Below are 27,956 nucleotides of genomic sequence, written 5' to 3' on the forward strand. Positions count from 1 at the left end.
CACACACACACACACACACACACACACACACACACACACACACACACTTATTAGTAGATACATTCACTGCTGGTTTTGGTCCTTTCATTGCATTTGTTGACAATAAGAACAATATCGAATATCACTAGACTTATCAGGTTGTACCTTTCCCCTCAATAAACCTAACCTTAATCCAAATATTCGTCCCAAACTGAAATCATAATTCCAAATACTTCTTTCGAAGTAAAGAAGCACAAATTGGAATTTGGCAAGCTCTCTATCATATCAAGACGTTTTGTTTTTGAAATGTAATCAAAAGTACAAGACCACACAGACATGTTTCAATGAGGGATCTCACAGCCCCGGTTGGCAGTTACGCTGATATGATGCCGTACACACTTGCAGCATCTTTCTTGTGAACACACAGACACACACACACACACCCATACACACTCACATACACACACACACACACACACCAGCAGCTGCACATACAGGGAGCGGAGCAGGAGCAGGGAAGTGTGCTGCTCTCTGCTCTGCTTGCAGGGCTCAGTATGCAGAGAAAGGATTTAGCTTTCCTTTAACTTGCCACCCTCCCTCAACTCCTCACCTTCCCCCCACCTCCCTCTCCTCCCTCTGTTTTGTAGCGCTTCCTCACAGCAGACCGGTTGCCATCCAACCTTCAGCAGCAGTGCAGGATGTGAGGGAAGCAGGTAAGAAGCCCTGAGATTCCTCCGCTGGCTCTCTTTCTTTTTCTGCACTGTACTGCTCTGGCAACAGTTCTTCATTTGTTAGTGCATGCTGTGATCCAGGCTGTGCTGGAGGATTACAGTCACTGATGCTCTGAGGTGTCTGTGTGAGGAGTTTCCAGCAGAAATCTAAGAGGCTTTGACAAGTGTGTGTAATGTTCAGATGTGTTTGAGGTTGTTATTTGTGCAGTGGATTGTGGAATTACTGGTATGACAATTTGGATTTTCCTGTTTTGTTGTTTTGTCTTTAACGTGTTTTTTAAAGATGTTGTTAGAGTCGATATTGGACTAAAGTTGGTCTGAACGCTGCCTGAAGCTACACCATGATTTCCCAGGAGCTCATTTTTTCACATTTGGTTCATGAAGCTAGCATCTGACCTCCGAGTAGGAATATGCTGTCGGTATGTTCCAGTTGTCATTATTGCAGAAATAGGTGACATTGACCAGAGAGTAAGAACGATTTCAGATGAAAAGCAGAACAGAGCTGAACGTGACTAACATTCACAGCTTGGAGAGTACCAGCAACTGTATACAACAATGACAGCTAAATCGGAATGGGAGAGGCTGAATCCAACCATTTTATTATTGCAGTGTCTGCACGTTAGTTTCCCTCTCTGTGCAGCATCATTAAATATCCTTTTACATTGCCTCCTACATTATCTGCCTCATTTCAACCTCTTTTAAAAGGAACCTTGCTGGCTTCAGCAGGGAGGGTTAGAACAATAGAGAGAGACTCAGGACTGATTTCTGTTACTATTCTAGCAGCTCAGTACAGTACCACTTTATTTCATATAGTCCAAATAAAGGTCAATCCTGACATGCAACACAGTATGTCTTTTCTAATGAAATTCAATTATAGTCATCATATACATTAGGTATATATATGAAATGTAACTTCTGCATATAACCCAGCCTTAGCTTATTGGGAGTTGTGGGCTGCTAAGAAGCGCCCGAGGAGCAGTTAGGGGTGTAGTGTTTTGCTCCGGGACACTTCGGCACAGGACCCATAGCAGCCAAGGATTGAACCGCCGACCTTTCGGTTGCCGAACAACCCTCTCACCCAATGAACCACGGTCTCGTTTGCTCTTGTGAGCTGTAGAGGATGCTTGGAAGCATGTTCACTGTGTGGTAGATGTTGACGTGACACAAGAGATTTAAGATCTATTTTCTCAAATTTTTGTTCGTATCCATTATTGATTACAAATAAGACTATTAAAAGCCTTTGATGATATTAGTTGCGCTCAGCTTCTGAATGGTTGACATGATGCTCTAACATGCGTTTAGATCAGTTCTGACCCTCTAGAAGAAAAGCATGTATACTTTGTTTATTTAACATTGATTTCACTACTGCCGAAGCTCTTCTTCTTACAGCCTTTTTATAGTGGATCCCTCCAGTTCTTGGGCATGTGGCTAAGTATTGCACATGGCACAACACCCACCCTTACATAGTGTTTAGGGGGCGTCAGCTATGCTAATAATAAACAATCAGCCACAGCCTCCAGTTTATGATCTAGTGGGGTTCAGCATTCAGCACACACTGTGATGGTTTACAATGTCTGGTGCATTTTGGACTTGACTTCTCTTGTATTCTCTATTAACAGCAAATTAAGAGAAAATATAAAAGAAATTTAGGAGAATGTGAAAAAGTTCTATAAAGTCCTCTGTGGCTCTGAATGAGCTTTGAAAGGTGGAGTTAAAAATAGACAGGTTCATGAGGCAGGGAGGATCTAAAGAAAATACATTTTTGAGCTGCATTATAAACAGTGGCGGCTGGTCAATAGAGGGCCATGGGGCCTGGCCCCACCTTGAGCTACACACAAAAAAAAAGAACTTTTCGTGTTGGAATAAATGTTAAATATTTAACTGCAAAGTAGTAATGCGTGTTTGATACTTTCATTTTTTTTTGCATTAAATCATACTGGGATGTTTGCTGAAATTGATAGGATGGCTCTACCTAGAACATGTTCCACCAGCCGCCACAAGTTAGGATCAAATCTCTGGAGTTTCTGGGGTCTGACCCCTAGGGACAATAAGATAATCTGTCTTTCTTGATTCTAACAATTTATTCACGGCAGCTTCTCTCTTTTTCTTTAGATGCCATAAAGAGTCATTGAACCAGAGAAGATATATTGAATGGTGGTTAATTTAATACAGAACTATTTTAACAGCAGAGGAAAGAAGCAGTTCTAAAGTCTGGAGGTTCAGCTGTTCTGTACCTCTTGTCAGACGGCAGCAGAATGAGCAGGCTTTTGCTCGGTGGTTTTGTCTTTAATATCCTTTGCCTCTTCGCAGGCTCCTCTTGTCACCAATTTCACTGATGCTCAGTAGATGGTACTTTTAATCACCCGCTGTAGAGCCCTCATGTCAAACCCACCCAGTGTGTAATGTTTCCATCAGGAACAGGCAATGTGAAGCTGTAACAGGCAATCCATCATATTTGCATCTAACAGCTCACTGTGGCTGCTCCTGACTGTTTCTCTCTGCAATATTACAAACTAATTTGATTTTCAAAAACTGATTTTGAAAACATTTTGATGAGCGACAGCGGTCAGACAACACATTGCATATCCTTTGACTACTTCATAATGAACGTAAAATGATTTAAATGTGAAGCTGCAGCAGGGAATGTTAATAGCACATTTTCTTTCAGTTGGTAATACTGCAAATATGTAAATATTGCAATCATTTCATCAGTGTGCCATAGCGGGTTACACCAGAATACATTATTTTAGGTAAAAAGCTTATATGTAGAATCTAACATTCAATCACAACATTCTCTCTCCAAGATGGGGACTTCCTGGAATAGAACCTTTCAGTGAAATTCAACAATATTTTTCTTCTAAAATCAGAAAAGAGCTCTAACATTACTGAACAGTGTAAAGCTTTTCAACCAGCGGCTATGTTGACTCATTTATATTGACATTTATTTTGATATTTATTTCAAAGTCATATGTATTTATTTCATAGGCATATTTATGTATTTATTTCATAGTTTTAGTGCATGTGAGCGTGCCCCACTGGTCAGCTCATGCCACACTTCTCTCATAAGTCCGTTACAGCTGATAACGTCTTCCCGACCCACAGCGTTGTTGCAGAAGCATTGCGCCCACCCACCAGTCCCCCTCAGGTAAACACTGCTAGATCTGTTAGCACTTTTAGATTAGTAAATTACAATGAAGAAAATCTCCATACTGGTATTGGTTGTATTTAAGTTTCTCTTCGGGATCCTGAAGAAGGTGTCCAGCACTCAAAGCGAGGAGGAAAACTGTCATGCATAGTAACGCACACACAGCTTGCTCTCTCTGGGGTGTCGTTGGTGACAGCTTCCAATGAAAACTGCCCACACTGACATTCATTAATGCAGAATGATTCTGTTTCTGTTGACATCGGAGGGCAATTTGAGCAAAGACTCCACCAGTTGGTGTTTGATCTTGGCGGCTCAGATTCTGGAGGGTCCCCACTCGCCATTTCCTCCCCACTGCAGCTTGAAAAAGATCACATAAGGTTGAAAAACATCAGGAGCAGCTATGCTTCTTGAGAAATTCTAATCGGATGGATGAATAGTCTCTGAAACCCCCTCCCCCCACACTTTTCAGATTTTAAATTAAGGGGGCTGTGTTCGATCATTTCTGTAACTTCCAAAAACTGACATTAACACCCACTTTCCACCGTGATTGGCCAGCTGAGCAGAGGTGAGAAAGTAGACTGGATTTGAACTTTTCTAGCTCTCTTTTGTCATTTGTTACACAACTAATCATGGCACTTTTTGTGTGTACTACTGAATGCAAATGTCTCCCAGAAGATACTGTCTGAAAAAGATATACTCTCCCCGTATTCAAACGATATCCCCCTTTCTATGGCGACTGGCTTTTCACTCCCACTTTGAGTGTGGCTGTAGCCTACTGTACTCATCTATTGTCACTTCTTTCTCCTCAATTCTTTCTCTCATGGAATGTAGCCGAATATAATGGCTACTCTTAATATTCAATTTTAAATAAATTGAGTTGCATCAAACACAAACAGATACATTTTTACAGAAAAACTGCTTTCAGATCGAACTCCAATATTAGAACAAGCAAGCATCACAGACCACAGGATCAGGATTATCAGGAGCCCTTCAGTTACACTTACACACACACACACACGCACACAGGCACACGCACACACACACACACACACACACACACACACACACACACACACACACACGTCCCCATTTGTATGGTCTTATTCCCTTCAGACAGCAGTGATGTTCAGCATAGATTCTTGCAAAACGAAACAGGTGTGAAATGAATTCCAGGCATGAACATGTCAGCTGTAGCCTGCTGATATTACCAGATATTCTGTTCTGAACTGTGACCATTGCAGGACAAGAGCACGAGCCATTCAAATATTATTCGCATCAGAGGGAACAATATTAACCATATCATAACAACGACACCATAGACAGATGAACACAATAGTAACTCCTATCACTCCCTCCAGGAAATACACGACACCTTAGTTCTTGTTAGTGACGGATTCATTCGTCTGTCAACACTGAGAGGCAAAATGAGTCCACTTGAAAACACATGAATCCTGAAAGATGAACACTTAAACTCAACTTTAACACTTTAACACTTTAACTTTAACACTTTAACACTTTAACTTTAACACTTTGCGCGGAGTATATAGACTTCTGCCGCTTCACGTGTCTTCTTGTTGCTGTGCCACGACTAAATGTGTCCCAGCACAAAATTGGACGTAACAATAGTTACGAATAGTTACTTACTGTAAAGTAATACAGTTGGGGAGAAATGAATTTTCAATCCTGTGTGTAAATTACAAATACAAGAACGGTTGGACAAGTATGAATGTGAATAAGAAAGTAGAAGGCGTAAGTTGACAGACAGAGCCACATCTGCCGTCTTTGCCACATTCATTGAGTCTTCATTGTGTTTAGCAGAGCCAGATGGGAGTAGAGGAAAAGCCCCTCTCCCCCCTCTCCTACCCACACTGTGTTTGCTCTGCACTCCAGATCGTCAGGGTCGGCCTTTCACTCTCCCTCTTTCTTTGCTTCTTCAGGGCGAACACGGCTGAACTGGGAGCAGGGCACGGGAATGGCAAAGTGGGCCCAGTGATTCCCACAAACGAGGCATCAGTGGAAAGGCTACAGTACTTCAGTCCAGCAGTCAGAGCAGATAATGGACCTGCAGGGTGGTCTGCAGCTCTACAGCCTCCACATGCCTCATCTGATAGCTGTCATTCAAAGTCGCAGCTACCGGCCACCACTGGAATCAATACCCACTTTTGGTGCTTCTCTTTAGCGGATTCTGACTGTGACCAAGACGGAAAATTGGCTTCCAGGAAAAGAAAATTCCCCTGAAATTTAGATTCAGATCAAACTAAAAAGTCAGAAATTACAGAACAAATGAGGTGTGAAAGGGCACTAAGTTAGGTTTGGGATCATTGTCCTTGTTAGATATTCAAGGTTCATATATATATATATATATATATATATGTGGTGAGCCGTCTGCTGGCCTAAACAGAATCACAAAGTTATAGCTATTTTATAATTTAATTATTTTTCATAAATACACTAGCTTATTATGTCATTGCACAGCTACTGTCTTCCTCAGTTGCCCTGTTTCCAGCACAGCTTGTTTTAAGTAGAGCTTAAACTGCATCCCTTTGCAGTTTAAGTGAATGGGGACGATATTGTTGATTGTCATAGTGTTCAACCAATCAGATCTTTAGTTTGACATGTTGGGCGTATTCTTTGACGTGTCAGAGCCTTCTAGCTGGCCTACAAGTACGTGATTGGTCAGTGGGCTAGCATGATATGTTGGGCGGTGACAATCCCAATATCTGCTGCCTCTGTGGAGCGGACATTTTCGGCCCTCAAAATGTTTTTATTTTTGTGCCCCATCTTCAAACATAATACAGAAATAAAAGACCAATTTATTTTCACAAATTTTCAGACTTTCATTTCTAAATGTTTAAATCACTAACAAAGCCCGTACATGCATTCTGAAGAGCTCGTACTCATTTAATAGTCCATCTTGCCTTTTCTTTAGGCGTTTGAGGCAAAGATAGTGAATTAGTGTAAAACCAACCTTATTACTGGTAAAACAACCACATTAGATTGGATGCAAGCTGAAAGAGGAAGGATATGTTAAATGTTTGGAGAACATTGCTGTACTTATACCTAAAAACACTGCACCCGACGGAACATTCACTACATCTAAACTCAGAGGGCTAAAGCGACAACTGCAAGGATAGCAGAGTTTACTTGCTGAGATGGTGCTCAATTCACCAGACTTGTTCCCTATTTCAGATTTCATGAAGGACAGATTGTGACTCACCGGAGTCAGGAGAATAGGGTGGATTAGATGCCACCAGGTATCGCTTGGTTCTTAACTACCTCACGGGGGTAACCATCTACTGTTAGTATTGTTAGAATTTAGTTACTTTACTCATAAGTGGTATCATTCAATTATTAGATGTTTGCTTCCTCCTTTCTTGTTTCGTGTTTTATTTTTTAATTAGTTAACACTATGGGCACCTGAGATAATAATAAATGGACTGTACTAGTCTTCAGATCACTCAAAGCCACTCAACTACATCTCATCATTCACACATTCACACCCATTCACACACTGATGGCAGGGGCTACCATGCAAGGTGCCACCTGCCCATATGGGTATGAATGAGTAACCCAATCCTCTTATTAACACCCAAATCATATCTATTTTCTTTTTTAGTCTTATCAGTTTTTTTTGGAATTTGTCTGAGAACAAAGAAAATCCACAGTACTGCAAAACTGTTGAGGATTTAAAAGGGAACATTCAGAGCGTGACAGTTTGTTTAGGGAAATATTAAACGGATATTTACTGATATAAAAATGTAGTTTAAAGTCTGGATCCTATGGGCGCTGCAGTAATCTGCCTGCTCTAGTTCTCTTGTGATCCAAAGAGGTGAACATTTGTGGCCAGAACTCTCATTCATCACAGCCCATCTGCCAGCCTTGGAAGAGGCAGGGACATAAAGTGGGGGGTGGAGGGGTTCAGGGAGGTAAAGGAGAGGCACAGGACAGAAAGGCTTAGGGGGGAAATATTGTAAAAATGAGTGAAAGTGTGATAAGTTAGAAAATATGCACTTTTATAAGTTAAAGAAAATGGTAATTTCATGGTCTGCTGTGTTAAAATCTGTGATGTGCTTGAGAGGATCCTTCATGGATAACAGGACGATTTACTGAAACCACGATTTTCAGTAAAATTCATCACATGAATGAATTTTTCTTGCATCGTTTGCTTTGGTCTGTATTGTGTAGTTTGAGATATGTAGTGTTAAACTCAGTTGCGGGCCATGCATTTTATACCTGGGCCTTAGATTTTCATTTCCTTATAAATCTTTACAAGTCTTTTTATAGTCTTTTTTCCCTTTAGTAGCCTTTCGGAGCTCCATGGAAGAGCCAACTATTGGGTTATTAGACTTAAAATATGCGAACGAGTTGCATTGATGAATGCCTTCAGCTCACTTTGAACATCTTATTTGCAGTCTGGCTTATTCTCTGCCTCAGGCCCCTCGGGCCAACCTCACCTACAAAACACCCTCGGGTCAAGGTAGTTTCATAGTCAGGCAAGATGCCTGTAAGTTGCACTTAAGTAACAGGCCTAACTCTTTTTGAGTGTCTGATATACAACTTCAAGGCCTCTTGCCTATTACTCTGAGAGTTCACCAGTTGTTACTATCATGCAATTTACTCAAGTGCCGTCTCTCAATCTGTTTGCAAACAACTTAAAGGTTCTTTGTGGAGAATTCTGGATGTTACTTACTGCTATTAGATATAAACTGCACAAATATCAAATGAATGAGATAAAAATCTCCTACCGTGTCATTATTGTGTTGCTCAGTCCGAGGGCAGGAAGCAGACGTCTGTCGATCTTGTCCAGCTGTTTCGTGATGCCAATTGTTTAGTGGCAGATGTTGATGCAAATTTGAGAGATGACGAGATGAGATCGAGATGAGACTTGTACACTTGAGGAGCTCCAGCTGTGGTGTCCATCGTCCCTTTTATAACCATTTTTGCGATTGTATGTATGTGCATGTACACAAGCAACTTTTGGTTCAGCTAAATATGACCTAATATGATGAGAATGCGCCTTTTGTGCTGTTCTTTGTTTAGCTAGATGTTATCCAACACGTTGATCATTTCTGGGAAGAGGGCTTGTTGACCTGACCAGGAATGTCTTCATGACGGTGGAGCCTTGAGATCCCAAGAGATGTGTGTTGTTTGCGAGTGTGGGTGTGACATGTGGCTATAACATATAATGATACTAAATGCATTACATATATTGATACTACCATATTACTCTTTAATAATTAAAGAAAAGAGAAATTAAACTTAACTGACGTCATACAGGCGACAGTTTGGAGTAACATACCTGCAATTATGCTTATCTGCCATGTTTCTGCTGTAGCTTAGAACCAGACAGCAACCCCCGGTCCTGTAAAGTGAAGTCAAAGCTTCATGTGTTAAAGCTGCATTCTCTCTACTGTCCACCAGGGGGCGACTCCTCTGGTTGTATAGAAGTCTATGAGAAAATGACTCTACTTCTCTCTTGATTTATTACCTCAGTAAACATTGTAGACATGAGTTTATGGTCTCAATCTCTAGTTTCAAGTCTTCTTCAATACAGCATGATGTTCATTTAGTACATTATGGTCCATTTAGAGTCAAACAGACCATAAAGCAGGGGATGCTTTAGGGCGGGGCTACACAGTGATTGACAGGTCTCTACCACGACGTTGTCTACTCTGGAGTGGTTTTGTGTAACATCTTAACCCTTTCACAGTGTGTTTTCACTTCAAGTTATTTGAAACATTTTGGTCACCTAAACGTCAGTTCATAAACCATTGGGTGATGTAATGGTGACCACATCCACTTCTCATATCTATTGCCCATAAAGACAAACCAAACCAAGCACTGTTTTCATATTGGCCACTGTAGTTATTCTACACACTTGACACACAGGAGAAGTTTCAGTTGGTTGCAATCTGCACCTCACTGCTATTCTGCCAAATCCTAAACTGCTTCTTTAAGTAATAGATCTGAATTCTCCTTCAACCGTTCCACAGCTGTGCATCCCCGAAGTCAAGCTTTAGTTCCAGTTCTGTATCCCTACCTAACTTACACACCCTCCATCTTTCAGTTCCAGAGAAGGGACTTACGTGTTCCTGTGTGTGTGTGTGTGTGTGTGTGTGTGTGTGTGTGTGTGTGTGTGTGTGTGTGTTTGAGGTAAAGTACTCCCCATTGCAGCTTTTTAGTCACTCCAGTCAATCACCATCTATCACAGTGTAAGTGATAACAGACAGACATCATTTATCTCAGCTCACTGCATTCAACTTCACCAACTCTCCCTCTCTCTCTCTTGCTCCTCTAGCTTTTACCAACTAATTGACTTTCTACTTTACAGTCTCACCTCAGCTCGGATTCATGCATCAGTAAATTCACAAGGCTGACAATCAAACACTCACATTGAATTATATAGAACAATATAGTATAAATGTACTATGCTTGTATTGTAGCAAGTGAAGCCCAGTAAAACTCCTGGTTGAGAAACAAAACACAAGACAAAAAAGTTATTTAAAAAAAAGCAGCATTGTAAATACATCAAGAAAAAGAAATGCTCTTCATGGATCAGTTCAACATGTCTGTACCTAAGGAGGTGCATCACTCTGATAGTTTGGAAAATCTGCTTATTTGTCTCTTACCCAGAGTCAAAGAGATTATTGATGGATCAGGGGAGGACTTAGCAACTATACCGTTGTATGAAGATACGTTGCGATATAATACTGTATGATGTTTAGATTTAATACATATAAATGATTACTTGTTCCTCATCTCAGTTCTGGAAGAAGTAGCAGTACAACAATATAGAATTACTCCATTACAAGTTGAAGGTCTACGGAAAAGTGCAGAAGTATTATCAGAAAAAAACACTGAAAGGTTCGGTGACACTTTATAATAACTACACACTATGAAGCATTAGTTAAGTATGAGTAAACACTTAATTCATCATTTATAAAGCATTGTTCCTACATTAATAATTCATTAGTATGCAGTTCATAACAACAGTTATAAATGTTTTATTCTTGATTAATAAGCTTGTCTATTATGTGTTTCGTGATTGTGTTTTCATACTTTAGAAATGATGGATTCCCCATTTGTAAATTAAGTATTATATATTTTACAAACCAATTATTAAGGAGTTGTAGATGATTAATAAGATCATTTATAAAGTGTTAGTAAATGATTAATAACTTATTTAGATGTACATTATTCATGCATTTATATATATAATGATTTAGATATGCACTAATGGTTAGGGACTATGCTAATATATGCTTTATAAATGCGTATTAATACTGCAATTCATGATTAATTCATGATTTATTAAGGTAGTTACTACTCGTTAGTAAAGTGTTTTATGTGACCTCATCTAAAGTGAGGACTATTTATGCCTTACAAAGCATTTATTAAGTATTTTGTGTGTCCTCATCTAAAGTGAGGATTATTTATGCCTTATAAAGCATTTATTAAGTATTTTGTGTCACCTCATCTAAAGTGAGGACTATTTATGCCTTATAAAGCATTTATTAAGTATTTTGTGTCACCTCATCTAAAGTGAGGACTATTTATGCCTTACAAAGCATTTATAAATGACATTGAAAGGCCAGCAGTGCCTCAAAACACATAGTGTTTGAACAGAACAGGCAAATAGACACAACACAAAGTGATCAAGAACATATCAATATTTATTGCAAGATGAAAACAATATACTGTTAAATACAAACCTCTCAGCCATTCATTCATGTAAGAAACAAACAAACAAAGACATTTTCCTTCCTTCAGGAGAACATGGCTGGATATAACACATTTGTAAATATACGACTAGAGCTAACCAGGAGCTTTGCATTTTAGTTTACCTGTATTATTTAATAATGAATTTACAAACAGAACATCCATAATTGCAGATGCAAAAACCACTGCGCTAACAAAGGTAACGATCTGCTTTTATTAGTATTTGGACCATGCAAATATGGTAAAAATAATCATAAGCTGCTACAACGCTGAGTGACCATAAAAAATGGTGCTTCTAATGACGGTTCAGCGGATCAGTTACCTCAATTCCTTGCATTGTAAGACCCTAACCTCTAACTCTGAGAGTGATGCAAAGACGCAAGCAATGGAAATTTGTATATTTTCAATATGTTCCTGATAACGAGACTGGTTGGCACCTCCACTTTGGCTTCATTTCCCCGTGCTGAAGGCTGCTGGTTTTACATGTCTCATCTCCCCTGGAATTTCCATTAGACAGGAAAGTGTCCCTCATTCTCTGCAATCCCTGCTAATCTCTCCAGAGTCTCTTGGGCGAGTCACTGCCATGCTCCAGTCATTGCTACATTTTTAAATGAAGTATTTTCCTGTAAGAAGGGAAAACTGAGTAAACAACAACAGTGAAGGTGAAAGCCCCTCTGCCCCGTCTCCTCCACTGCCCCCGTTACTCTTTCACTCAGGATAATGTAGCTTATCTCTGTACAGCAGAGGATGGATTTATGGAGCTCTCTGGTCGAGAGGAATCCCCATGAAACAACTTCAATTCCTCAGCTATTCCACACCTGCATGCACAGTGAATATTGATGGTGCTTTATGCCGTCAGATCAGCTTCTCTCAGAATTTCTGCTGTTCTCTTCATGGCCACAGAGACACTCAGCTGTTGTTTCACCAGCCAGAGGGTTAAAAAGAGTACATAGTTATTATAAATTTAACAACATTTTGGGGGTTCTATTTTGTTGTCGTTAGTTAGTTGTTAGTCTGTGCTGTAAACTTTAACTTGAAGGGCATCTGGGTTTTCTAATTTAATAAAGAATACCTCTAATCTGATCCAATCCCAGTCTTCAGACTGTTTATTCAGTCAACCAGTTTGCAAAGTTATCAATATGAAATAGACTACATTGTAAACTCTAAAGTCTGCATGGCTCTCTTTTTCTGAATCAGTTTAAAATGTAAGGAATGGAGGAAGCCCTTCCTTTAACCAATAGCACATTTTGGGGTGTATAAAGATGGATATCAATCTCATGTCTGTGTGTGAGGTTCGTAGCTGGAGTCAGGATGTAGTTAGCATAGCTTAGCATAAAGATTGGTAGCAGGGGTAAACATAAGCTATGTTTAAAGTTCAAAAATACACCAAGCAACACCTCAAAAGCTAACGCATTAACATGCTGTATCTTGTGCGTTTAATTAAAAACAGAAATGTAAAAATGACTTTTAGCAGGAGTTACGAGCTGAAACCATTTTTTGACTGTTGTCACAGTGGGTAGCTAGGTTTGGTACCAGGCCCGATATGATGGATGTGATGCAATTTTGTGATACTGTCTTTGAATAGTTATTAGAATGGTCAACTTCTCAATATTGAACTAGAAAAGGCTCCAGTGCCTGAAGAGAACTTGTGTTTGTTCTCTACAGCAAAAAGACAGAGCTTCCCAACGTCTCAAATCAGCCAGCTGCAGGAGAGTAAGAGTATCTTTATAAAGCAACACTGCTCTGACCTCTGAGCCAGAGTCAGCCAGTAAGTCCTCAGTTTCCTAAAGACAAATGTTTAGTCTAACACCTGTGTGAGCCGAGAAGTCTTGGGAAAGCAGAACGCTATGATGGATTCAGATTTACAGACAGTAACTCAAAAATCTGATATTTTCTTAGAAAGTAGTGCAACAGGAGTAGTGCAACATGGAGACATACTATCTGTATACAATTTCAACTAAGTGAGACACAGAGGAAAAGTGTAGAGAGATGATGTCTTATGTTTGACATGTTATGTTTCTTCAGATAGGGAGGTAGGAGCTGCACAGTATGCTTCCCTTTCTCCTGTGGCAGCAGCAGGATGAGAGAATGAGCTCAGCACCATCAGACCTTCTTTCAGACCCTCCAAATGCACCACGGGTCAGCCAGGCGAGCCAGAAATACCAAAAGAGCCTGGCATGCCCGTGACACACTGGGCAAATGTGCTGGACTGCACACCTGTTGATTCTCAAAACTAGAGTCCGATATCTGAGGTATTCTGACATCCCAAAACTATTTCAACCATTAAGCCATTGTTTTGATTGTTTGCCATGACAGATTTTAGCATTTAATGACATGTAGAGGTATTCTCTGAATCACCATTGTCACCAAATGAACCAGTAGCTATTAGCAGTGGGGCTCCCCTCGCTATAGTACACAATGCACGTGATTGATAAAAGCTTATTAAAAGATCACAAGAGCCACAGAAACAGTCATAATCTGATGACTGTCAGAAATAATAGTCTGCTGAGCTATTAACCGTTTGGGTACGTGCTCTCATCCTCTCTGTGCATAAGATAAGATATACGTTATTGTCCTGAAGGAAATTTGTCTTGGATGCATACAGCTCAGTATTTGCTGTTTATAAAATACAAAATACCATTATACAGTGCATCCACAGACTTTGGCTCTTCTCTCTCTCTGCTGTGCTTCCGGGCTGCCGTGCTGCAGGGGAGCTCGGCTGACTGGATGATTGATTGTGTGAGTTTGTAGGTTGTTCTGGGGAGCTGATTGGTTCCAGCCTCCAAGCTTGTGGTTTACACTTTCAACTGCAGCACTAAAATGACTCAACATGGCACTTTTTGCAACTCACTGCACAGTTCTCTACATGAGACTCTGGAATCTGACATTAAGTCATATGTTTGCTATTTCTAAATGCTGCCATTCAAATGGCACACGCATGGACCAATTGGTCAATACACATGCCACGAGACCAAAGACCATGGCTGTCTGCTCATCAGTCAGCTCTTTACATCAATAAACTATAAAGCGACCACAGGTCTGGTTTCAAAAACCTGTATTAGCAATTGAAAAAAATTAGTGCTGGGCAACGATTCAAATATTTAATCGCGATTAATCTCATGGATTTTTGCGATTAATCGCGATTAATTGCATTGTTATGGCAAAGATCAATAATGAATTCAAAAGTAGTGTATTGCGCACTTTTATTTTAAAGGTACTGCTATATGAACAAAAGGGCAATAACATTTGGTTCACGAGATGCAGATAGCATGTTTTATACTTAATGTGAATATAATTCATACTTTGTTGGCATCTTATTCTGAAAACCAGATGTTCATCTGAAGAAACCGGATGTTGTCTCACGTTAATCTTTCCGCTAACTTCCGCTAACAAAGTCCTTCCCTCGCTCCCGATCTGTGCCGTTTAAATGCGTTTACCGTGAATGTCAGCATATAGGTGCACTAAAATGTAAGTGTCTGCTGAGTTGACCACGGAGATCTGAGTGTCTGCTGACTTTACTGCAGCGATGTCCAGTAGTCTCCAGGGAGAGCAACAGCTGGTGCAGCCCATGGCTTCTCTCTTTATTTCTGTCCCCCAGTGGTGGGCTGTCAGGGCCTGCAAGGCCTTCTCTGCTGGCCTAAATAGAATCACAAAGCTATATCTATTTTATAATTTAATAATGTTTCTTAAATACACATGTATTATAATTTATAAAAATATTTTTCCTATTATCTTATTTTCTCATTGCACAGCTCCTGTCTTACTCAGTTGCTCTGCTTCCAGTGCAGCTTGTTTTAAGTAGAGCTTTTATCCAATCAGATTTCACCTCTGTGTCTCTAGGTAAGAAGAGAGGCCCGAGGCCTGCAGACTCACAAGTGCATCCCTTTGCACTTTAAGTGAATGGGGACGATATTGTTGATTGTCATAGTGTTCAACCAATCAGATCTTTAGTTTGACATGTTGGGCGTATTCATTGACGTGTCAGAGCCTGCTAGCTGGCCTACAAGTACTTGATTGGTCAGTGGGCTAGCGTGACATGTTGGGCGGTGACAATCCCAATATCTGCTGCCTCTGTCGAGTGGACATTTTCAGCCTCAAACGCATTAAAACCTATTCAAGAAATACAACTGGGGAGGGTCGACTGTCTTCACTGGCATCCATGAATCGAGAAGGACTTCTTACTGGAACTAAAAACACACGGATGTACTGAACAACCGTGAGATTAAACTCTTTGTTAACAAAGAAAGGAGGAAGAACAGCTAAATAGTGAACAGCAGCTCTGGTAACTTAACTGCAGTAGCTTTAACTGCCATAAATATGATATATGTAATCATTTAATATGCTTGTTTGTATTATATATTATTATTTATACAATTTATATGGATTTTGGTTTGGTTTTATATGTGATAGGAACTATTGTTAAGTCCTATGTTGCGCGGGGGACACATTTAGCCGGTGCACAGCAACAAGACGACGCGAGAAGCGGCAGCGGTCTATATACTCCGTGCAAAGTGTTAAAGTTAAGTTTAAGTTTTTAAGTGATCTACTTTGAAGATTCATGTTTTTTCAAGTGGACTCATTTTCCCTCTCGGTGTTGACAGACAAATAAATCCGTCAGTAACAAGAACTATGAAGTCGTGTATTTCCTGGAGGGAGTGATAGGAGAGTTACTACTCTGTTAATTTGTCTATCGTGTCGTCTTCATGATATGGGTAATATTGTTCCCTCTGATATGAATAATATTTGAATGGCCCGTGCTCTTGAGTGTGTGGCGGAATGCATGTTTTAGCTGAATTGATTTTGACTCATTGTTCGTTAATGCCGCCGCATCCCGTCATGCCGGTATTCATGTATCTGCACTCATAGTGTATTTGTAGGTGTTGAGCTTCATTTTTACGAGTGCAGGCCCAGGTATATAATGCACGGCCCGCCACTGCTGTCCCCCCCCCTCGACCAGAAGCGGAAGTCGCTATTTCTCTACGGCAACCCTGAAGGGACATATCACCTCCAATACAAAACGATAAACATGAGACAGTCTGTTACAATAATAATAAATTTAAAAAATGCATTAACGCGCGATAAAATAATTGTCGGAGTTAATTAATTAATGCGTTAACGCGATAATAACGCGTTAACTTGCCCAGCACTAAAAAAAATGTAATTGATACTTTTTGTCTCCACTAATGATTTCAATGTGTTCATATTCTATTTAGAACATGCTCTGTTCTGATTCTCAGGGCAAAACGTAACCTTTGGAAATGCATGGATGTATTTTATTTAAATTCATATTTGCATCAGTGTACAGTAAGTACTGGTCTTGTGTCTTGTGTTTGGTCACTATATCAATGTGCTTCAGAATGTCTCTGAAACGTCAAACCCAGACTATAGCATTAGAAAAGTACAAAGTTAAAAGTGTTTGAGCACAGCAGTGTGTTACTGCTTCAAACAGAATCAGATATGTATGAACCCTGTGTGCCATACGGTGACAACCTTTTTATTTCATTTTAAATTGTTGCATTCTTGCAATTGTGTGTAGTCTCTTAAAAAATGTGCCTTGTTTTTAAAATCTTGCTTGAGCAATTGTTAAAACCTGTAAAATGCCGCCTTTCCTCAGTCCCTGTTCTCTTCTCGCTACTTCCAGCAATGTGCTCTGTAACGTAATTAATCTGTCTATTGTTATAAGTGCCCAGGTTCAGCTAGCATTTCTGTTTGATCCTTTTTTTTCTCAGGTCTGTGACTTGTCTTTTGTTTTCTTATGTCAGTAGGTAAGGTTGCTTAACTTTAGTTTCTTTTTACTTATTGTTGTGGCCCCGCCCTGAAGTTACAAGTTAAAAAAAAGGAAGGGCTGCAAATCCTTGTTGGTGTTGTTCTTGGGCGCTGGGAAGAGGGGAGTCTTATTTTCATGTTTCACCAGAGCTTCCCCTCAACACAGCGCTTGTATAGGCTAGTTTTGTACTACACTGATTTCTAATGTTTAATTCAATGGACTAGCCCCCACTGAATGTACATCTGAACTGAAGGCAGGTGGCCGCCAAGTGAATGATGATGCTTCACTTGCTGCTGTACATACTGTTATTAGGAAACAAGTGAATAAGCTACATAGTCAGCGATGTGAATCGTTGAAGTGAACTGAGCTATACAATTCGAATAAGCAAAGTGATTTGTGATTTCCACCTGTCATGGCAAATCTGTGCATTTGAAATCCACTGCTGTAGCAGATGGTGCAATTTAGCTCTGGGGTACCCATTGTGAAAATGTATTGCTGAGTCCCAATTCTCTATTTACTGTGTGCTTTAAACTACTGAGGGTCTATTATAAAAGGAGTATTGAATGCAGCCCAACACTTACTTCCTTCGTGGTCCTTGATGTGAACATACTGTGTGAAGTAACTGAAGGACTGGGGAGCATTTCAACTGCTGTAAAACAAATGCTGAAAAAATACCTGCGCCAAAATCAGAGAAAAACAACAGCATCCAGTACAGCTGAAATAGATTTGATGAAGATCAAAGGTGAGCTTATTCCATGCTGAGGTCAGACCTCCCGTTCTGAAGGTGATATATCTGTCGTAAAAAACCTGTCAGAACCAATAACAACTTCAGAAGGAGAGACAGAGAGGGGCCAGATAGTACAAGGAGGAATAACAAGAAGAACCTCACCACTTGGGCCTGTTTATACAAACTATTTGGCCATTGCATGTAAAATCATTATGGGAGGTTTTCTACATCCATTCCATTCTGAAATCATGTGTTTGTAGCTGACATTACAGTTCTTCTTTGCAATTGCTCAAACCTTGAATTCTTGAAATGAAGGTCCTCTTCATCGAACTCTACACACAGAAAACTAAAACATACAAATAATACAAAATATCTTGCATCATTTATCTTACAAATGCGATGCATTTATTCTCAATACTCATATCACAACAGTATCAGACACGATGATTCTAACTGAAGATGACACGAAAAGAGTTACTGTATTGTACTGTAAACTAAATATGATAGCTTCATTGTTTTGCCCACTGAAGAGCAAACCTGATTCCGATAATACTATTCAAGTTCTGATTTCTAAGTGATCTAATTGGTTACAAGTGTTTTCACAGGTGCATTCTGGGTGCAGGAGAGTGATAATTGAGTGTGGTATTTCAACTAGTGTTTAGCAAACAACACAAAACAAGTAGATCACCATTCGTTATTTGCAAAAAGTGTCTTTTAGAATTTCAAACTTAGTGTTAAAAAAGCACACCAGAAAAAACCTTTCAGATAGCTGGTGTTGGTCATAAGCGCTGTGAGTGTGCTGATGTGACTAGAACACAACAGCAGAGTGGAGAGAAGAGAGAGCTGAGCAGCCTGACTAAAACAAAGTGGAGTACATTGCTAAGCCACCATATTGATCTGATTAAAGATTTCAACTCGTTTGCTCGTTTATTATAACTTTCCTGTCTGATCTGCAATTTGTGAAGCGGAGTTTGTTTGACAGGGAGAAGGGGACGTTAGCTCTGGCAGTGTAGTTGGTTCACCTGCCTGCTGTGCTCATTGCTCAGTCAGCTTGTGTGTCACATGACATGTTGCAGGTCACATGTTGATTCCAGCAAAGTTGCTGTGTCACTTTTTCAACTTAGAAGAACATTGCAGAACAACATCTGCAATGTTCAATCACTTGCTTTCCAAGCATCTTACTCTGGTTTAAAGTGAACACGATTAATATAATAGTTTTATGAACTTATTAACGTATTAACACTTTAATAGCTTAAAATTAGAAGTGTAATAAAAACAAAAACAGGACTGTTACACCTATTTCCACTTTAATGCAAATAAAACTATAAATCATTTTGCTGCTTTAAAGCAGTGATTCTTAACCATGGGGCCGCGGCCCAATCGTGGGCCCCAAAGTTTTGCAGCTGTGGACCACGAGGGCCGCGGGACCGCATAGGTTATCAATTGAAGACACCAGAGTTATTACTGTTATCCATGAGACGCTCAGTTACAATATAGCTTCCCACCACCTGGTAGCGGTAATGCGTCAGTCAGTTGTTTAACAAGCTCCAATAAGCAGAAGAAGACACTCAGCTAGCCGCTAGCCTGCAGCGAAAGTTATGGATAAGTTTTTAAAATGAAAAAATGAAGACAAGTCTAAATGTGTGCGCAAGTACAATCCTGACTTTCTTAAGTACGGCTTTGTGAACGGAGGCAACGAGGCAGAGCCGAGGGCTCAGTGTGTGGAATGTGGGCTAATGCTACCAAACGAAGCACTGAAGCCTTCAAAAATAAAGCAACACCTAGCGACGAAACATCCAACGCTCGTGGGAAAGCCTGTTGGGCTTCTTGTTGTGTATGCAGGTTTACATACACATGATAAATAAATGTCTTTGTGATCATCACATTGTATCATCTCATTTATTTGACAAGGGTTTTGCCTGTTCAACTCCGCGAGGACGCCGGCGTCCTCGATCCCCTCCCCTTCCGTTCCTACGGCTTGCTTGCAGTGTTGCCAACTCCTCAGTAAGGAAAGTAGCTGTTGGCTGTCCTAAAAGTCGTTAGAAGTCACTAAATGACGTCATCGCCTAATTTGCATAATAGTAATTAGCGCTGTAGGAGAGAGGCGGGAACAGCGGCGGCTTTGCGCATGCGCGATTCATTTGCAGTCTGGACACGGAGAGTGTGGGTCTCCTCTTTCTGCAGCTGAGACTGCTGCGCGAGGGGCTTTCACGTCAGAGTCAAAACACCAGAAAAGTCTCCAACAACACCAGAAAAAGTAGCTAGATTTGTCGCTAGTAGCTTTTGACAAAAAAAGTCGCCATGAGGGTTTGGAAAGTCGCCAGATTTAGCGAGAAAGTCGCCAAGTTGGCAACACTGCTTGCTTGCGCAATCTACGTCACAAAACATGGCTGTGTTTGGTATCCCAGCATGCCCAAAATCCTCATCTTTGCAAAGAAATCATCGATTTTCTTTCATTTCTTATGGATTTTTCACAAAAGGAGCCCAAACACAAACTGTCCAAATTCGCCATAACCGCTGCAAGTCGGATCTTGCAGCATTTCGACGGAAAAAGACACATTACAGACCCGACAATGTGCTAGTGGATGTTACCATGGAGCTAGTGGCTTCAGAAAACGCTAGTCCTTATAGTACAAACCTTATCTCCCTCTTCTATAAGCCGTCAACCAACGTATAACCTTGTGTAACTGAGCTACCCGCATACTCGATCGTGCACTCGGTCGCAGCCATTACGCACAGCAAGTCCGCTACTCACACACCACGTCTTCGACGATATATACATAGTTTTTGCAATTTGCACAGGCTAAAAATAAAAGGAAAATAATATAATATCAAAATATAAAGGGAGAAACACCTTTAGTGTGTCAGAATATCATTTGGTTACCATGTGTCCATTTGGGTCTCCAAATATCCTTTTAGAGCTCCGCCTGGATCTCTTCATGGAAGAAACACTGTAGAATGGTCGTACTTTGTCCAATCTTCTTCAAATGTGAGGCAGTTGTTCACTGATAGTGTAGTTACAGCCCTATACTGTCCTTTACCTGTACAGATACAGCCACAGGCAGTTATTTATACTGAAAGATACTTTTTTATTTTATGCAGACAAAATCTTAAATTTTTACTGACTCCAAAGGCCCACTGCTCTGTTTCTGTATGACCTACAGGACACTTTTGATGCATATCGTTAGAGTGGTTCAGAAGCTACAGCCATTTTAATTTGGGTATGTCATTTTAGGCGGTTTTGCTCCAAAATAGGGGTGGAGTTGAACAGGTAACAATATAGTTATTGAATACAAATCAAACCAAGAGTGAGATCAATTAGTTAAACTAATAGTGTTAATATTTGAATGGGCCCCGGGACACTTTGTACTTGAAAAGTTGGGCCCCGAGGTCAAAAAGGTTAAGAACCCCTGCTTTAAAGGATCAGTGTGTGAGATTTAGTGGAACCTAGTGGTGAGTTGCAGATAGCAAGCAACATCATGACCCTCTGCTCACCCCTCCCTTTCCAAGTGTGTTGGAGATACGGAGGCCTGCAGGAGAGGTATCTTTAGGATTGTATTACTACATGGAGCTACTCTTATCAATACTCTGTTCTTTCTCATGACTAGGCGACCCGCTCCCTACCAAGATAGAAATGGCTTTTTCTAAGCCAAATAAAACACAATAATTCTTAGTTTCAGGTCATTATACACTAATGACAACATAGTTATGCATAAATATTCCATTTCTACCAATTAATCCCCGAAAATGTTACACACTGTTCCTTTAAAACAAATACAGATACAAATGCAAATACTGCACTCTCTGCACATTCCTAGTAGGTAGTTGTTGGTTTGTGCGAGTTGATTTGTTGTTTGGTGTCCAGACCTTTCTTTGGCATGTTTCACCTTGTGAGACTTTCTTCTCTGCTCTTCTTTCAGGGCCATCTTGACAGGTGTATCAGTAAGTATTGCTGTTTCTTTCATCTTCTTTCTTGTTACAGGGATTTTTCTTGATCCGGCTTTTGGCAAGGGTCAAACATCAACTGGCTTAAATGTCAAGAAACTCTTCTTCAGCAGTTTGATGGGTATGAAGAAGTTACCTGATGGGCAGGTATAGAAGTTGCAAAGATTTTGCTGAGGGGAACTTGTAACATTTTCTTGCATGTTGTTTCAAGACCAGACTCTTGCAGCCACGGACTAGTTTACCTTACCTGGATTGAAATTACTCTCAAAATTGTCACAAATGTGTATCACATGATCTACCAGAAATAATGTGATCTACAAACTAAAACGATGCACAAATGTGAAGCATTTGTGCATCGTTTTGGTTATTCCAGTATACACACAAATACTAAGCACTTTGAACACATGTAAAGCAGTTCTGCAAATGCAAACATGAATGACTTCATATTTTAAATACAGATTTTTAACTTTAATATCACAGATCTGATCCTTTTCGACTTCGAAAAGCTTCCTGTCTATACAAATAATTGTGACACTCTTTTGTATTTAATGAATGTGTGTGATGGTGTATCCCAAGTGGCCGAGAGCCGAGAGGCTAAAAAAATGTACACCTCTGTGTGTTTCAGCCAACCACTAATATACTCCATTAATATAGAAAATAACAGTACATGCTTTGGGTTTTAACAGGTTCTTTCCAAAGTCTCTAATGTTCAGAGTTGCTTTAACTTAACAAAGTCTAAAATGTAATTGAGGCTCCTCAAGCTGTGGCTTCTCACTGCATTTGTTATACCAGTACAAGCTGCCTAACTAGGAGCTGCTGCTCCACTCCTCTAACTTTGATTGGAAACCCTCAGTCACATTTGTGGAAAATGATCAGATTCACAGAAAAACACATGATGTGAATGTGGCCTCAGGCACATTGGACGTTTTATGATGGCTTCTGTGATGATGTCATGGCTTTAGTTCCTGTCCCCTCACATCCCCCTGTGCTCTATATGACTCACCCTACCCATCTTCTCCCTCTCCCTGTGCATCTCCAGTCGGGTCTTCAGGATGGAAACAGGGTGTGTAGGTGTGTCTGAGGACAGCAGCAGCAGACACCAGCAGTCATGGAGGTGGAGGGTACTGCAGAACCAGCCTTCGTGGACGTGGACCAGGGCCTGACTCTGGCCTGCATCGCCTTCCTCTGTCTGTTGCTGGTGGCCATGATCATTCGCTGTGCCAAGGTCATCATGGACCCCTACAGCGCGATCCCCACCTCTACCTGGGAGGAGCAGCACCTGGACGACTGACAATCTCAAGCATACATTTACATAACGTGGATCTATGTGCTCTTCCAGGCAACCATACAAGACAAAGGAGGTTTCTTCAAGGGTTGTGTAGTCAGGAAGGGCTCCTGTATGAAGCCTAATGACTCCACATTTCATTTCCAAAATTAAGACAAGCAAGCAAACAAACAAACAGGGAAAACACATGTAAAATATTTCCTTTTAATAGTCTTTAGAGCATTACAGTTATTCTAAAACTATGATGGAGACCGTAGAAGTACATGTCTTCTAATGGTACAGAACTTCTTTTGTTTGAATACACAATCTAAAATGGTTCTGCTATGGTCGTGTTACACCGCGGGCAAGGACATTAGTGGGTCGGAAGAGTAGATAGTAAAGCAAGTTCAAGTCCATTAACCCTTTACAGAGCATTGTACTGTGGTTATTGTAGAAAAACACTCTTTTGTACGATACAGAACATGTTTGTGCTGAGTGGAGAAATACATACAAACCAGTCATGAACATGAAACCTGCACATCAAGTAAGATGTACATTGGGAAGACAAAATGTAAAGGTTGCTTTATCCACATATCACACATCAACATAGATTATGAGGAGAGAGAAAGTGGGTAAAGCTCCCAGTGATGGAGTAACACTGATACAACTACAGAGGAAAGCACATATACTTGGCTGTTTGTATCTACCTGTCTTCAGGAGCTGCCTTACATTCCTGTCGGACTAACAAACACAATCAGTAATGCCAAGTGGACGTCATCCTTTACTGAATGCACTTTCCCTTTATAGACTGGAATGAAAAATTAGCAGAAGATCAACATGAAGAAGAAAAGTCACAAAACGTCCAGTTCCAGTATTAGCAGGTTTTGACAGATTGCACAGGGTTGGAAAATAGAACAAAAGATATTAGAGGTCCATATGGAGACAACAATCATGTTCATGATCATTACAACTTGGTTCATTATGTTTTGATCATCATTCTGCTCAGTAATATTAGCATACTCATGAAGTTCATCGCTGAGCTCGCAACACAGCAAATCATCATAAAGAATAATAGTGTGATGAGTACACATCCATCGCAGTTTAGATTGACTCCCTGGTTCCATTGACATTATGGTACTGACCTTGGTGGTTTCAATAATGTGGTTAAACTGACTGCTTGTGGTTCCTATCATGTCGTGACCAAATCTAATCGATTCTAACCACAACTACGAAAATAAGACTCAAGTTGTGACAAACCAGAATCATCCTATAAGGGAATACACACAAGCTTTGACGAGATCCACAACATAGCCGACTGTACACATTATACTGTGTAAGAAATGAGCATAATGCTATATTCAGGTTGACTAGGTTACAGTTTGTAGAATTGGAGACTGTGTTTTGCCCCACACAGTGTATGCTCCAGTGTTATCATGAAGCCACTGGGGCCCTTTCCAATGCAGCCACTTCGACACATCATTGCAGGGTAAAGACAGTAATTAATAACATCAAATAAGGCCCTGGTCCACTTTATTTGGTGTGTAAATATTGGCTCACTAGAATGACAGTGACACTCTAAATAAAATAGGACCATAATTATTTTCGCCAATTACACCGGTGTTTACCCTGCTATGACATGAGAAAATGGCTGCTGGGAAAAGGGCCTATTTACAAGCAACTGAAGCAACAATCCCAATCACTTCAATTCAATGTTGTCATTGATTAAAGCTAAGGTTGGCAATCTTCTGTAGAAAGGAAAATGGTTATATTTGTTGAAATTCTCATTACATCCCGATAGCAACCAATAAATCAGATGCTCTTACAAAGAAAGCCCAGCCAATAAGTTCATTCAGCCCCAATGAATGATCGCTTTTTGGGGGGGATGGATGGGGCTTTGGATGGTGGCCTAGAGTGACGGGCTGTCAGTGTCGCTAGAATTAGCAACTTTTGGGGCTATTGCTGCTGGGTTTTTCAGTTTTCGGTCTGATCCCTTTTTAAATGTAGCGTACTCTTGGTTGTTTCTCAACATTACTAACCTTAGCTTTGGTTGTCTACCAGGACTTGATGATTTCTATAAGACAAGTTTAAAGGGGCACTCCATTGATTCTGCATGTCAAAATCAGTTTGCTAGTCAAGAGCAAGTCGTATTTCACATCTGAGCTAGCTGCTGTTCCACTGACCTCTATCACTCAATGCAATCTCTGATTGAGTATGAGTTTGATTGTTGTTGTTTTTTCTGAAAAAGTAAATTTTGTTCCTTGGGTTTACTAACCATATTCTAAGAAAAAAGACAGGACAGTGTGTAAAACACAAGTTACAGTGGGCTGGCGGTGGGTCTAATGGAGCAACAGAAGGTTTGCTGATCCGGTGAGGAGTTGTGGCAGTCCCACTGCGGCGCTGGGCTTTGTGCTCTTTTTCAGTTGCTACAGCTGAAGGTGCGTCTCCCAGAGCTGCCGTATATGCTCTTCTCCCAGCACGTAGTTTACTGGGAGTCGTACACAGACCGTACAGCCCAGGTTCTAGTAAAAAACAAACACACAAATGGCAAACGTAGACTATAGGCGGAACATTTGGAACAGAACATAAAGCTCTGTGGCTCTGAAGGTGATATGTAAAGTCAATTTCATGTAACCTAATATTGCAAATCACAAATTTGCCTCATGGGAGGAAATAACCCTGACTTGTCATTAGGTTTATGTCAAGTTGGGCTTAGAAACTACAGCTCTATAATAGAACAAATAATGAAACAATGGGTGTTTACCAGGAAGGACATTTTCTTGAGCTTGGAGCCATGCTGCTGTTTATGGAAGTGCAATACCACATCACTGGAGTGTCCCTTTAAATCAAACAAGATCATCAATAAAAGCCATGGGTTTCATGGGTTTTGGATGTTTTCTAAAGAATTATGACTTTCCTACAGGACTTGATTGACTTGTGTGTAATTGATAGTCAGTGTCTGAGTATACGTATTTAGCATTAACACTCAGACAGTCTGCCGCCATTTAGCCTTTACAATTGCAGTCATGCTTGATTATGTGTTACTGTGACAGCATGTCCTTCTCTTGTTGCTGAACAAGATGCACACATATACGTGCACCCAAAGACAAAACTGCAAAACAGGCATGCTGTATAATATTTCACAGAATGTACTATTACACACCGTTGCCTCTATTGATAAATGGGCCTTGTCTGCTTTGCCTTTTTCAGCCATTAGTTTAGAACAAGTGGAGGTGTTCTTGTTGCTGTTCATTGGATCTGTCTCTGACTTATGTATCATGAAATGATTGTCAAGTGCATGTCATGAAGTGCCTTTGCTTAAAGTAAACCACAGAAGAGCCATTTAGCACAATGCTGAACTCCACAGCAGCCCTCAAGTCTCCTCACCTTAAATTCCTCGGACAAATCAACATTTTTGGGATTGGAAAATGGCCCATTATGCTTCTCTTAAGGCAGCAGGGTTAGATAGCTGAACTTATTCCATTCCCTGGGATTTACAGTTTTCCTGGTTTTCCTGGAAAACCAGTGAAAATGATGGCGGGGGTCACTGTGGAAGTCAGTAAAATACTGATGTGCTTGAACATAATGTTGAACTTAATGAACTTAATGTTGTGTTTAATATACTGTATAACAATGAGGTGAAGCACCATAAATAGAGGAATGAGAAGTCATTTCCTAATGTCCACTGGATACGACGGCATGACATACAGACTACTTTATGATCTACTGGAGCAGCACGCCTTTCTAAAGCCTGGAATTCACTGTCAATGAATATCAATGCCTACATTTATTAGAAATTGACTTAGAATGAAAATTTGATTGTGCATTTCAGTTGTTACTGAGTTTTACTGTGTCCGTAAATAAGTAGTGAGAAAGACAGAGAGAGAAGCAGAAAGCATGAGAGAGGGAAGGAGACAGTTTTGCTGCAATTATATGTCTTTCTCTTCGTCCTCTTTTGAGTTTGGCAAAGAAGCATCACAGCCAACATCGGGGAAGGAGTGACACTGAGAGCTCAGTCTGCTGCATCTCAGCTGGTAAAACCTCCATTCAGTCTCTTCCTGCGTTGTGTAATTGCCATCACTGTGTTTTAATGCAGCTGAATTCACCATTTAGTTGTTCTCTGTGTATCAGTTGCCAGACAACGGAATACGTTTAAACCAGTTTGATCATGACTCTTATACACTACTTGTTACCAGTCTGCCTATATCATTATTTTATGTTTCTATGTTATTATTCAGTGTGCATGCTAGGAACAAGGCTGAAAGAACACTGACTATAATGCCACAGGCTTCTTCTTCTTCATCTCCTTCTGACGTCAGATTTTTTGCTGCACTACTACTTTTGCAGCGTTGCCAACAAAACAAAAACGAGCAAAATGATTGGGAATGTGCTATGACTTTCCTCAGAGATTTGCCAAGCCATTTTCACCAAAATTCCCAAAACAGCAATACAGATCCAATCATCGGAAATCGGCGTGAACAGAGCTCAAAACCTCACCTCTTCAGGGCCATACCATCTTTTAACATATAAAAATGCTTAAAAGTTTAGACCCCACGCTGCTGGAAACCCAGGCCGTACTGCTGGGCCCGCTGTAGGGAAGAGAGGCAAGGGAGAACCAGAACCAGGACTGAGCGAGGCAGACTGTCAGACCCTGGTGCAGTAAAACAAGAGGTTTTCTAAAG

The 27,956-nt window shown here is 40.4% G+C and overlaps 1 protein-coding gene across 1 annotated transcript; it reads left to right on the forward strand.

Annotated features, from left to right (window-relative positions):
- The first annotated feature begins 613 nt into the window (after positions 1 to 613).
- Positions 614 to 27,956, forward strand: ctxnd1 (cortexin domain containing 1). Its single transcript, XM_031877537.1, has 3 exons — positions 614 to 692; positions 21,989 to 22,010; positions 23,053 to 27,956. Exon 3 carries the CDS (start codon positions 23,122 to 23,124, stop codon positions 23,302 to 23,304), a length of 183 nt encoding a protein of 60 aa, XP_031733397.1. The 5' UTR covers positions 614 to 692; positions 21,989 to 22,010; positions 23,053 to 23,121; the 3' UTR covers positions 23,305 to 27,956.

The sequence above is a fragment of the Anarrhichthys ocellatus genome, unplaced genomic scaffold, assembly GCF_004355925.1.
Source record: "Anarrhichthys ocellatus isolate YVR2014 unplaced genomic scaffold, GSC_Weel_1.0 scaffold139, whole genome shotgun sequence".
Lineage (NCBI taxonomy): Eukaryota > Metazoa > Chordata > Actinopteri > Perciformes > Anarhichadidae > Anarrhichthys > Anarrhichthys ocellatus.

What these genes read in the sequence shown, in the direction of transcription:
- ctxnd1 (XM_031877537.1), top strand. Translation starts at nt 23,122, where the DNA reads ATGGAGGTGGAGGGTACTGCAGAACCAGCCTTCGTGGACGTGGACCAG.